The sequence below is a fragment of the Girardinichthys multiradiatus genome, chromosome 8 (assembly GCF_021462225.1).
Source record: "Girardinichthys multiradiatus isolate DD_20200921_A chromosome 8, DD_fGirMul_XY1, whole genome shotgun sequence".
Lineage (NCBI taxonomy): Eukaryota > Metazoa > Chordata > Actinopteri > Cyprinodontiformes > Goodeidae > Girardinichthys > Girardinichthys multiradiatus.
This window is the reverse complement of record NC_061801.1, coordinates 6,835,914-6,849,352: the sequence shown is the minus strand read 5'-3', so window position 1 is coordinate 6,849,352 and position 13,439 is coordinate 6,835,914. Positions and strand designations below refer to the sequence as shown.

Genomic DNA, 13,439 nt, shown 5'->3' with positions numbered 1-13,439 from the left:
GATGAGTGTGAGCGGCCATCTGCCACGACCAACTGGGGGTTTGAGAGAACAGAGCAGAGACACAAAGAGAACAAAGAAGCACTGATCGAGGAGTACTTTCTATGGGAAGGAAAAGTAAATGTTAATGGATGTAGCTCCTTTAGTCGTTTCATCTAGAAAGAAAGAACAGATAAACTCTGAGCCAGTTTTCAAGGTTAGAGTCTGAAAGAGAGCACATAGAGTTAGTCACAGTAAAGCTCAGTCAATCGCCATGTCTAGGAGAGAGAAAGGGTTAAACACTAAAAGACAGGGCCATGTGGATCATCGGTAGAGGGTGAGCATTAAGTTGTTGCCAGCAGAAGCTTGGACAATGCCCCCCTCCAGAAAGGTGTCACAGGTAGACACAGAGCCAGGCCAGGTGTAGCTTCTAGGAAGAGAAAAGAGAGAGAGTTTCCCTACAAAGTGTAGGTCCTCCAACTCTGAGATTTCCAGATTTCTGCCAACATTCCCAAATCCAGCACGTTTAATGCAGAGGCTGAAAAGTCAAAAGTATAAACAGAGCAACTTTGCTGTAATATGTTCAGCCTTCCTGTTATCAGCTGAAAGTGGCGCTTTCCCTAACTCTTGCCGCTTGGATAAGCCACGAACATGTCTTAAAATGTGTAAAGTACTGCTTCTTACATCTGTGTGCTTCCTCTGACTTTATTTTAAACGGCACACTAGTACCAAAACTTGCAAACTATGAGCCTCACTTCTCAGTAAGAACTTTCACACCAAAGAGTTCTCTCTTTTCAACCGGTTAGCTCTTAGATATGGTGCATTTACTGATCGGAATAAGGTCAGATATAAAATTTCTAGCCAGCTAGTCACTGCTCAGGGTCAGTCAGGTTGAAAATCTGCCAATTTCTCGGTGCATCTCTCATCACAAAGATTATTTTTGAAAACAAAATAACTGAAAGGCGGTAGTAGTAGTGTGTGGTTATTGAGGACTTGTGCAGATAGGTATCGATTTTGTGTTAATCAATAGTGAATTCAAAATTATATTCCTGTGTAGGCACTGAGTCAAATATGAAGGTGTCAAACGGGTTCTCTGTCCAGCTGTCCGCAGAGTCGTACCAGGAGGTTGTGCTCTCGGTGTAAGGTGGTTGTGTTGTGGTTGTTGTCGTCGTTGTTGTTGTTGTCGTTGTTGTTGGAGGGGTGGTCGTGACTCTGCCTCTTAACCTCCTTTCACGCAGTCTGCGCAAACGCATCAGTCTCAGCCGCCTGAATTGCTTTGCTTTCTGAGAGTTGGCCTGAGTTACCCTCCCTATGATAGAGAGCTCCGCCGTGGTGCTCGATGCAGTCGCCTTCACCACACTTGTTTTGGTGACAAGTCGAATGGGCCTGTTCCCGTTAAGTTTCATAATTTTTTTGATGCGGTCCCAGTTGGACTTGGCTAAGGTAAAACTGCAGGGAGTAGCTCCAGTGTCGTAGCCCACCATACAGAGCCGCATCTGGGGTGTGTGGTTGTCAGCTTTGGCTGTCACCTTGTACTCACCGGGATTCAGCAGCCGCCAATAATCTCCACTTGCAGCTAGATAGACACAGTTGGAAGGGGAGTCACACACACACACAAAAAAAAAAAACTGATCAATAAAGAGCCTTGCAAATATATTCATACCTCCTCTCTTTTACATCTTGTCATGTTACTACCACAGACTTTCATGTATTTGAATTAGATTTTATGGGACACAGTTTAGGAATTTAACTGTAAACTGAAGGGGAAAGGATAAATTGTTTTTAGATTTTTAAAACCTGTCCTTGATGGAAGAATTGTTGAAAGAAAGTCATAAGAAGTCCTGTAAAGATGGTTCCACAAAGTGATGAAACAGGAGGGGCTAAATACAAATGCACACCACACTTTTTTTCTGGAAGAAAACGTTTGTAAACCATGTACAATTTTTTCCTATTTCACAATTATACACCACTTGTGTTTGTGTATAACATAAAAGATTGATAAAAGTCATCAAAGTTTATGGTTGTGATGGGACAAAATGTGAAAACGTTTTTGTATGGATGCTTTTGCAAGGCTCTGTGGTTAAATGTTTATTGGATCATACCTGTTTTGACATCATGCCGGATTCCCTCCACAGATATAGTGGCATTAGGCAGCGGATTTCCATCCATATCTCTTACAATGCCTTTTATTCCTCGATTCACCTGCAGCACCAAGGAAAGTCTTCTCAGAGCAGGATTCTGTCTAAATATAAACTAGTTGATGTTTAAAAGGTTCATGTGAAAAGATGAGTTTGTTTCTTGTCAAAGGGTAAAAAGAGCCAGTCGTTTCAGTTTGGTCAGATCCAATGACTTCTATAGAAGCTGTACACTCCAAGCTTATATTTTGGTTTAGATTTATTTTATTTTATGATAACTATTAGAAATCAAACAGACTAGTATTTTTCCTATTGGTGCAGTTTCAAAGATTATTGTTTTTGAATGGTAACATAGAAAATCGTTTGGCTCCTACCAGACCTTATTAGCTAAATCCAACCTTAGACAAAACTGGGTTTTTCATCATTTAACAAAACCTAAACAATAATGCAGAAGCAGTGCTTGAACATTTTAGTCCACTTCTTTTTCTTACAGGGCAGATTCCACTCATTTGATTCAAGTGTTTTATTTTACTGCCCTGTGAAGACACTGTACTCCACCTAAATAGTTTGTCAGTATGGAAACAAACCTGTATGCAGAGTGTACATATATAACTAAAACACTATATAAGAGTGTGTCTTGAATGAAATACCCATTAAAAACCTAGGTGAGGTATATACACTCACCGGCCACTTTTTTAGGTACACCTTGCTAGTACCAGGTTGGACCCCCCTTTTGTCTTCAGAACTGCCTTAATTATTTGTGGCATAGATTCAACAAGGTACTGGAAACATTCCTCAGAGAGTTTGGTCCATATTGACATGATAACATCACACAGATGCTGCAGATTTGTCGGCTGCACATCCATGATGCGAATCTCCCGTTCCACCACATCCCAAAGGTGCTCTATTGGTTTGAGATCTGGTGACTGTGGAGGCCATTTGAGTCCAGTGAACTTATTGTCATGTTCAAGAAACCAGTCTGAGATGATTTGTGCTTTATGACATGGTGCCTTATCCTGCTGGAAGTAACCATCAGAAGATGGGTTACACTGTGGTCATTAAAGAATGGACATGGTCAGCAACAATATTCAGGTAGGCTGTGGCATTGTCACGATGCTCAATTGGCACTAAGGGGCCCAAAGTGTACCAAGAAAATATCCCCCACACCATTACACCACCACCACCAGCCTGAACCTCTGATACAAGGCAGGATGGATCCATGCTTTCATGTTGTTGACGCCAAATTCTGACACTACCATCTGAATGTCACAGCAGAAATCGAGACTCATCAGACCAGGCCACGTTTTTCCAATCTCCTATTGTCCAATTTTGGTGAGCCTGTGTGAATTGTCGCCTCAATTTCCTGCTCTTAGCTGACAGGAGTGGCACCCGGTGTGGTCTTCAGCTGCTGTAGCCCATCTGCCTCAAGGTTCGACGTGTTGTACATTCAGAGATGCTCTTCTGCATTCCTTGGTTGTAACGAGTGGTTATTTGAGTTACTGTTGCCTTTCTATCAACTCGAACCAGTCTGACCATTCTCCTCTGACCTCTGGCATCAACAAGGCATTTGCGCCCACAGAACCGCCGCTCACTGGATGTTTTCTCTTTAACGGACCATTCTCTGTAAACCCTAGAGACGGTAGTGTGTGAAAATCCCAGCAGATCAGCAGTTTCTGAAATACTCAGACCAGCCCGTCTGGCACCAACAACCATGCCACGTTCAAAGTCACTTAAATCTCCTTTCTTCCCCATTCTGATGCTTGGTTTGAACTGCAGCAGATCATCTTGACCATGTCTACATGTCTAATGCATTGAGTTGCTGCCATGTGATTGGCTGATTAGAAATTTGCATTAACAAGCAGTTGGACAGGTGTACCTAATAAAGTGGCCAATGAGTGTAAGAGTGTACTATTAAAAACTGCCATGCAGCATAGTGAATGGCCTCATGATTTTGGTTCTGCATGAACAAGACACGTCCCAGTCACTAATGGTGAAGATTTTCTTTTACATTTGTATCCTAAAATATAGGTCTGTACACAAGCAGTGAATTTATCTGTCCTTTTCTCACTTGTTCCATGAAGGATAGAAGAGCCTCGCGATTGTTCTCCCACTCTAGCAGCAACTCACTCTCATGAGGAAACTTGTCACAGCCGAGGAAGATTGACAGTTCGAAGCAGTTGGTGTGGAGGTAGCTGAAGTCGTTCATACCTGTGGCGGAAATTCATGGAGCTGGTTATTGTTAAGTTAAATAGTTGTTGTGCATTGCAGATGCATTGAACTAATGGGCTAGATCAGGAGAAATCTTGAATGTGAAATAGATCTTTGGAAAATATTTAAGCGTAGTGATACGGTGGAAAAATGCAGCCTGAATATTAAATACCCTGCATTTTTCTTGGCTTAATAATAAAATGTCATCCTTCTGACAGGAACCTGTACTACAGGAAAGACCTAGAATTATTAACAATGCAGAATTTGTTCTTATCCCGAGTTTATATTTTTTAAAAGGGTAATACCAGTCTCATCACTAAATACTTAAAGATCAGAGTAAATTTCCCTCTTGGTTTGATCTTTCCTAACCCAAATCTGCATACTCACACCATATACACATCTATGGACTATTTGCCATGCTTTACTTACTGCCCACCACTGGCTTCCAGCTGGCTCTATTAATGATCCCTTGCCCTCCAGTGACATCATCACCGTGGCAGGATCCCCGATAGGTCTCGGTCATGGTCAGATGGCTGTGTGCGTACGACATTGCCAACCAGCGAAACATGGCGTCATCAGGAGTCTCCCTGAGTGCTCCTTCGTTCTGCCGCTGAATCCGAGCCCAAGTCTCTTCGTTCATCTCAGAGTTGACCCTCCACCGCCGACTATCAGTTAACTAACATAGGAAGACAGTAAAGAATCATCATCAGTACACAGCTCATAGGATAATCCTGCATACATTGTTCTTTGTGCTGTCATCCTTACAGAAATTTGGGGACGCTGCATATCAAAAGGATAAACCACCATTTTTTCTCCTCCTTGCAAATTGGCTCCCAGTACAAATGGATTTCGCTCCATCCACGAAATTATAGCTTTAGTCTCAACTGCAAGCTAAAGTAACAATATACAGAGAAATAAATCTTTATGCATTTGTGAAAGATTAACAGAAATAAATCAGCCCCTGGTGTTTGTACACTCACAGAACCACTGAGGGAGTTTTCTGGCAGTGGAATGTGATGATTGGGCACTACACGAGGCACCCAGCCCCTGTCCTCAGCTCCCCATAAGATGCTGTTCAGATCTGGGAAATTCTGGAAGATGTCGTAACCTTCTTCAGTCCAGTGACCAAGCGCCCAGTTTCCCATTTCTGAGCCCTGCAGGACAGAAGAGGGGTGGGTGGGGTCAGTGTGAAGAGTTGCATGTAGAATGACTGACTTTCCTAGAACACAAGAAACACTTCGCTTCTGCTTTTTAATATGTGTAACCAACATCACTGTAATACAACACAGACTTGTATTTTTATCTTTAAAGGACCAAAGACTCAAGAACTTGTAATAAAAACAATACTGTTAACTTATGCAAATAAACTATTTTTGGTAAGCTGGACAATGTTAAATTGTTAAACGTCAAAGCATTGCGATGTAAACATTTCAACCTGGAAAGACTTACATAACGGAGAAACAACAAGAAGACGGTTAAAGAGTTTATTAATGAAAGATTATCTTTGGTGCTCGGACCCCTGAGGAAGACGTAAATGCTGAGGATGAAGTGGGTTTGAATAAACATTTTAGGATTATGATTAGGTACGTCTTCCCCCCCGGGATCCGATCCTGGTGGTGGCATAGGCCTTGATATGGAAGGAGTTGGGAGCCTATGGTGGAAGAGGGTTGAAGCTCAGTAGAAGAGTGTTGTTTTCCATGCAGAAGGCCTTTAAAAGTGATGCCCTGGAAGATGACTGACCGAGGAGAAGTGCGGATCTGCCGTTGATTGGAGCAGCCAGTGAGGAGTGATTGGGGGTGGTGAGTCTTCCATGTTGAATTTTCATTTAAACTCCATAAACACTTTAAATAGTTAAGATGGCGTCGAGTTGTCCTCTCTGGACAGTTTTTCACAGGTTTTCATTAATCCAGAGAGTTTTTCCACGATCAACTCTCTGTGGTATGTACCGGAGGCGTAGACGCAGGAAACCCGTCATGCTCCGCCAGCAGAGACTGCGTGCTCTGCTTCCGTCTATCCACCTGGCAAACGTCCGCTCCCTGGTGAGCAAAACAGATGAGCCTCTCCTACTCATAACAAGAAACTCTGACTTCTGCAGATCTGCTGCCCTCTGCTTCACCAAAAGCTGAGGGAAGTCGGTGTTATACAAGCTGTACACAGTCTACATGGTATCAAAAGGACATATCTTTTGTGTTGTTCCATGAAAACATATAATAATAAAATATAATAAAATATTAACAAACGTACTTTTGAGAGATACTGTATTCTATAAATATTCAAGTAATGATGAGAAAAGTATGTTTTCTTTCAACTATAGGGTTTTATAAGGGTTGATCCATTAGAATTTTGGAGGGAAAATAAGAAAGCACCCAATCAAATTTACTTAATAGATCATCAAGTGTGCCCACCTCTATATAAAAGAAGGACTTTTGCCAGTTTCTGGTCTGGGGCAAACAAGTGTTTGAATGCCATGGTGGAAAGCAATGACTGTAGAGGAGCAACTGTTATTGCACGCCACTCTGGGTTCTGAGTTCTAAAGCAATTCCCAGATGAATAATACAAGAGCTCCATCTTAGACTCCACATGCTTCAGTTAATATGTTAAAGTTTAAACAGTTAGAGAAAGACTGAACAAGTATAGCTTATTTGGAATGGTAACCAAGACAAAGTCTCTGCTCCCTAGAAGGGAATGTCGTACAATGACTTATGCTTCGCAAATTGGCATCATGATGAACCACAAAACTCCTGGAACACTGTCTTTTGGACTGATGAGCACAAAGTATAAAAGATGATTTTTATAATGTCCTCATACTTAAAATTCAAAAATATTAAGAGGGTGTACTTTCTTTTTATTTTCATTAAATGTGTATTTTTCCCTTCATTTAAAAATAGGCAGTTGAAAAGTGAAAGGCATCTGTCCCTATGAGTGATGATGTATTCTTGATTCACTTTACCATCTGGTAAGCCAGCTCGTAGGCATCTGGGTTCAGTGACGGCACCAAGTGAATCCTCACTCCGTCTACCAGGCGCCGCACTCTCGGGTTTTCGTCTTTGTACTCCTTGCACAGGAACTGCATCAACAGCAGGAGAAGCTCCCGACCCAAAGCTTCGTTGCCATGGAGACCGGCTGTGTAGCGAAACTCAGGTTCACCTGAAAATGGGGTGAGAAATGTGAAGTCAGTAAGCTTTCAATTCATTTTTCCAAAAAAAGACACTTGGACTACTACGCTACATTTTTCTGAAGTCAAAGTAAATGTTTATTACAGAAGCAGAAGTCAACATTTCAACCTGTCTCGTGTTCGCCTGGGTTGTCTGAGATCTCCATGGCATACATCTTGAGGCCTTGTGAGCTTTTCCCAATGTTATAAATCCTGGTTATGTTGGGGCACTCCTCATTTATCACCTTCATCATCTAAAATGTGGAGATGAATGAAGGAATGAAATTAGTGCTAATGCATTTTAGGTCGTAATTTCCTATTCACTGCCTGTACTGTCATGTTTAAACCTGTCTCATCTCCTTGTAGTTGTGGTGTCTGAAGTCCAGGTCATCAGATGCGTTGACCTCATTCTCACTGTGGTAGCTCCCTTAAAGATAAGGGCCGCAATGTCAGAAATAGATTAATTAAAAAGTAATTTATACATGTCATAACTAAAACTAAATTAGAAAAAATACATAGATAGACAGATGCACTGCTCACACATTAGATCTCAATTGGGAAATAAATTATGCTGGATATCCATACTGATATGGAATGGATAATGTGTTGGGCACAAAAGGATGCCACATAATTTGATGAAAATGAAAATACACAGAGGGCTAAATCTGAAGTCATCGTGAAATTTAAACTGAGAAAATGATGCAGCAGGCTAGTCAAATATGCTGAAATGTCATTGCAGCAACTCAAAATGGTCCTCAGGTTGTCTGCATGCCTGACAACGTCGGGACATCCACCTTATGATATAACAGATGGTGTCCTGGGGCATCTCCTCCCAGATCCTGACCGGGGCATGATTGATCTCCTGGACAGCCTGAGGTGCAACATGGTGGTATCGAATGCACCTAAACATGATGTCCCAAAGAGGTTCTATTAGATTTAGGTCAAGGGAGCGTGGATGCAGGTCAATGGTATCAGTTCCTTTATCCTCCAGGAACGACCTGCATACTCTTCACATTAGCCCGGGCATCATCAAGCACCAGGAGGAACCCAGGACTCACTGCACCAGCAAATGGTCTAACAATGGGTCTAAGGATTTCATCCTGATACCTAATGGCAGTCAGGGTGCCATCGTTTATTTTGTACATGTCTGTGAGTCCCTACATAGATATGCCTCCCTAGACCAGCACTGACCCACCAACAAACTGATCACGCTGAACAACGTTGCAGACTACATAACGTTCACTGCAGCTTTCAGACCCTTTCAGGCCAGTGAGATGAGCTCACAGTGAACCTGTTCTCAGTTGAGAAAAGAACAGGGAGCCAGTGCTGAACCTGCTAATTTCAGTGTTCTCTGGCAAATATCAGTCCAGCTCCAATATTCCAGGCAGTGAGCACAGGTCCTACTAGAGGACATCAGGCCCTCAGGCCTCCCCCATAAAGTCTGTTTCTAATGGTTTGGTCAAAAACATTTATGCCTGTGGCCTCCTGGAGGTCCCTCTGTAGGATCCAGGTATCTCCTCATGCTACAACTAGTGACTGCTACCTGGTGAAATGCAAAACTACTAAAAAGTAGTACAAAACAAATTAGGAGGGACAATTTGTGTGTGGCCTCCACCTGCAAAACCATTCCTGTTTTTGGGGTCATTTCATTTTTTTCCTCTAGTGCACCTGCTGTTAATTTCAGTAACATCAAAACAGCTGAAACTGATTAACAACCCCCTCTAGTATTATACTGGCCAGATCACTATTCCTGAAGTTTGACTGAATATTATACTCTGATTAAAAAATGTTTCTTTCATTTTGAGTAGTTCATATAACATGTTTAATAACAAATATTTTTAATTTATTCATGTCAAATATCAGTAAAAGTATTTCAAATCTGAACATTACAGCAGTCAGTGTAATTTAGCTTTAATTTTTTTTAAATTTGTTCACTTTCTCTTTTGAGGTTTTTTAGTTAGAGCTACTACTTATACGTGTCATTTCAGCTTTACAGCTGTGACACTTCTTATCACTGAGATTTTAAAGTTCATGTTAAAAAGTAGACTCATGTACAGCATATCTCCAATCTTGGGTGAAAATACAGCCTGAATTTGGCAAACTAAAGTGTTATTCTTTCCAGGGAAAGGGTAATTAACTGGCCTGTATTAAATGCCCCATGGTACTCTCTAATGCACTTTTTTAAGGAATAATTCAGAATTTTTTCAGAAGTTGTGTTGGGTTTCACACCTAGTTAAATCCTGCTATAAAGAATCCATTTAAGCAAACCATATTTTATGTATTTTTGTCAGAAACTTACTCCAGTTTTTTTTTTATTCAGCTTTGAATTAGTCTTTAGTGTAAATATGTAGAACTAAACAATTCTATGTAAATATGTATCTAATGAAAAGGTGATGCAGTAAAAAGCCTTTTCAAATAACTTTTTCTATGGAAAACTTAGAAATATTTTGAGACTGGAGTTGATTTATACTACTCTAATCCACACTGAATGTGGCATCACTTGTTTCTACTAACCAGGGGTCTCCACCTCCCCACCTTTTGATGCATCCATCGCCCAATACATCAATAGGTCTCTGCAGAGCTTGATGATGTGCTAAGGAAGTAATAAACGCCATTTAATTCAGGATTGTTGGAACAGGAATGCATTAGAAAGTTGCAGGACAGTGGAGCTGGAGATCCCTGCTCCAGATTGAGGACATCCACTGTCTGCTGCAGCAGATACTGGTTGCTGATGCAACCCCGCTTCCAAAAATCGACATTATCCCTTTAACCCATACAGCTGTCTTGTCTGAATATCAGATAATTTCTTAAGATTCATTATAAATAGTATTTTACATTTGGAAAGCTGAAACTAGAGTATTTTGTGACAAAATAATTTCTTAAATAGTAGCAGTAGATCCCTTCAGCTCATGATAGCAGATACTTATTTGGATGACCATCAGGGTGTAAACACAGCAGCAGATATAAGATGTTTTTCTCACAGTCCATGTTGTTTGTTTGTCCTGATGGTGTTGTCTGTACTACTGACTTTGTAGCTGACAGGCCAGGACTTCGGCTCTTAGACACAGGCTGCCATTCCAGCTCTGAGGCAGGATCCGGATGTAACGCGCCACCACAGGTACAGCAAACTGACTCATTACAGGTGTTTCCTTGTCCACGTTCCCATAGAACAACTGGAGGAGGGGATCACAGAGAGTGATTATGTTTTAGAGATTTATCTTTGAAAAGGTTCTGGCTGAAGCACTGCAGTCAGGCCCTACTCACCCATTCAGCATAGCCATCGTGCAGCACCGTCCAGTCCCTGCTGTCGTTGCTGAAGGCCACGAAGTAGGATGATACAAAATCCTCACTGAAATGTTAACATCAGTCATGAGTCCATCACCCCCTTCACAATACATTTCTGCTTGTATTATCATTAAACAAAAAAGGTCATTGTGGGTGAGAGGACGCTGTCATCATCCTCTTCATCATCCTCTCATACAAAACCTACTGATACTCTGCTGCCAAAACCTGGGATCTACGATCTTCAACAGTATTGAATCTGGACAGGTATCTCACAGTGTGCCAACGCTAGCACTCGCAATGCTAGCACACTCCTTTCATCTGTCATGCTAACCTAACCCACTCATAATGAGGCCGGAACAAGTTTATGTTTGGACTGTACTTAGCTGAGTCCTCCTGTGCCTTCTCTGCGAGCCTGCATCTGGCTTTATCCAGTACTCCGCTGCCAATCTCCGGATTCATTACACCCAGATACACCCATGTCCTCCACTGCTCCGTTGAGAGATCGCTCTCCCTCCACAGCGGAGATATATTAATAGTGGCTCGGGCCACAATCACCGCATTAATAGTCCTCATCAATAAACTCCATTTGGTCCACCACTCGGGCTCCGGGGCTGCGCGGTGGCACAGTTGGTAGCACTGTTGCCCTGCAGCAAGAAGCTCCTAGGTTCGACTCCCAGCCAGGGGTCTTTCTGCATGGAGTTTGCATGGGTGGGCTCTCACCGGGTACTCCGGCCTCCTCCCACAGTCCAAAGACATGGCTGTTAGGTTAATTGGTCTCTCTAAGATTGCCCTTAGGTGTGTGAATGAGTGTGTGCATGTTTGTGTGTTGCCCTGTGATGGACTGGCAACCTGTCCAGGGTGTACCCTGCCTCCTGTTCGTAGACTGCTGGAGATAGGCATCAGCTTCCCTGCGAACCAAGGAAGAAGTGACTGACTGGTCCACCACTCGAATTCCTCCCCGTAACTCTGGTCAGGGAGTTGACCACAGTGTGCTAGCCAACTTAGCCAGGTCGACTAGCGCTCCTCCTCATGACAACCTTGCAGTAAACTTCAACCTTTTGAACACCCGTTCACTCTCCGGCAAAGGACATCTCATTCAGGACCTCATCACTGATTGATGCTGCACATGGCTATGTTTACATTTCATGGGCCGCGTGACTCCGGCCATGGGGGAGATCTCACGATTATTCATCCTGAGAAGTCGAAAAGTGTTCCAGTTCCTGGTAAGATGAAAACTTCAGCAACACTTGAAGTACTTGGGACAGACTTTATTAACAGACCAACGTGTTTCATCTTGTGGCCTTCTGAAGGGTCATGAAGAGACCACAAGCTGAAACGCGTTGGTCAAGATTTGACAGTGTCTTCATCTGTGGCGACTAAGGAGCTATGTTTGAGGGTAGATTACCTAAGGTGTGGAGGGGTCCAGCCACCCCATTAGCAGCATATTGGGGGTTTTTGGATCCAGGTCTGCCACATTTGCTTAAGTGTAGCCAAGAGGCTTGGAGTTAATGATGTTCTCCATTTCAGTCAGGATGGTCCTTAAGACCTTTTCTGTCACTGTTTGAGACCTCAGGATTGAGTGCAGAACCGACTTAATGGAGTGTATTTCACGCTCCCAGGAACCCAAAAAACAGGGTGTGTCTGGTGGGTTGAAGCGAAAATAAATTTGTGGAACTGGCGAGTTGTGACTGTAAATCAGGGGCAAGTGATGTGAAGGCATCTTTAAGTTCTGAGCTGCCACCTTTGAAGTTTGTTCCCTGATCAGATAATAACTCGTGGGGCTTTCCTCGTCTGGTGATGAAACGGCGGAGGTTCATGAGAAATGATTCAGTGTCGACCAGTTAGCAGATCAAGCTACACTGCATGTTGTTAGGCATTTGAATATTATGCCATGGTTTCTCATTGTGCCTCCCAATCCTAATCAGATAAGGCCCAAAACAGTCAATTTCAGTTGAAGAGAATGCTTGTTGAAGTAGAGACATTGTCACAGAACTGGGCTTTGCGGAGTTCAAGCATGCTAGAGTTGAAGGAGGTCCTCTGGAAGATGGGGTCTGATTTGCAGTGCCAGTGCAGTCCCAAAGCTCGTTCTGGTGGATCCGTTCCATCCATGAACAGCCACAGTCCGTTGCTTTCAGATGTCATTTCAGGGGATATGTGACTGATAATGGCTGCAACACTGGTACCCACTGCTGCAGTTCAAAGCCACCAGATTGAAGGAGGTCTTGTAGCTTAATGACAAGCTGTTCAGCTTCCGACATGGCGGAGAAGCTCTGGAGAAGATTGTCTACATAGACAATCTCAGACAGTAGGCAGACCTGATGGAACATGCCTTTTATATCGCTGGTAACTGTGATGGGGTACTCTCTAAAATGAAGTAGGATAAAAGAGTAGATCCTAAGGTGGGCCAGGGAACAAGCTGTTCATTCAAACTGGTGCCTTGGAAAATTAATGAACAGTTGAAAACAATGCGGTCTTTGCCATTGATGGACCATGTGATGTGGGAAACACTAGGATTTGCTGTTCTGCTCTTAAAATGAGATGAGCTGTCTATTGTAGCTTGCGTCGAATAGTTTTTTTTTAATCTCCTTATTGTAGGAAACTGGATTGCTGTGGTCATTGGCTAGGCAACACTCTGTACCACGCAGGTGACTCATGACTGCTTCCTTTGGGGCATTGAGAGG

General features: G+C 42.7%; 1 protein-coding gene across 1 annotated transcript in view; it reads right to left on the bottom strand.

The window, feature by feature from the left end:
• Nucleotides 1–303: 303 nt before the first annotated feature.
• Nucleotides 304–13,439, bottom strand: part of aebp1a (AE binding protein 1a) — a 33,803-nt gene continuing 20,667 nt past the window's right edge. The window contains exons 10-20 of the mRNA XM_047373368.1: nt 10,738–10,822; nt 10,502–10,646; nt 7,821–7,900; nt 7,604–7,727; nt 7,270–7,466; nt 5,300–5,473; nt 5,085–5,210; nt 4,749–4,995; nt 4,180–4,319; nt 2,079–2,178; nt 304–1,552 (exon numbers count right to left, since the gene is read on the bottom strand). Coding sequence (XP_047229324.1) covers nt 996–1,552; nt 2,079–2,178; nt 4,180–4,319; nt 4,749–4,995; nt 5,085–5,210; nt 5,300–5,473; nt 7,270–7,466; nt 7,604–7,727; nt 7,821–7,900; nt 10,502–10,646; nt 10,738–10,822 — 1,975 coding nt within the window. The 3' untranslated portion in view covers nt 304–995. The remainder of the gene's footprint in view (nt 1,553–2,078; nt 2,179–4,179; nt 4,320–4,748; nt 4,996–5,084; nt 5,211–5,299; nt 5,474–7,269; nt 7,467–7,603; nt 7,728–7,820; nt 7,901–10,501; nt 10,647–10,737; nt 10,823–13,439) is intronic.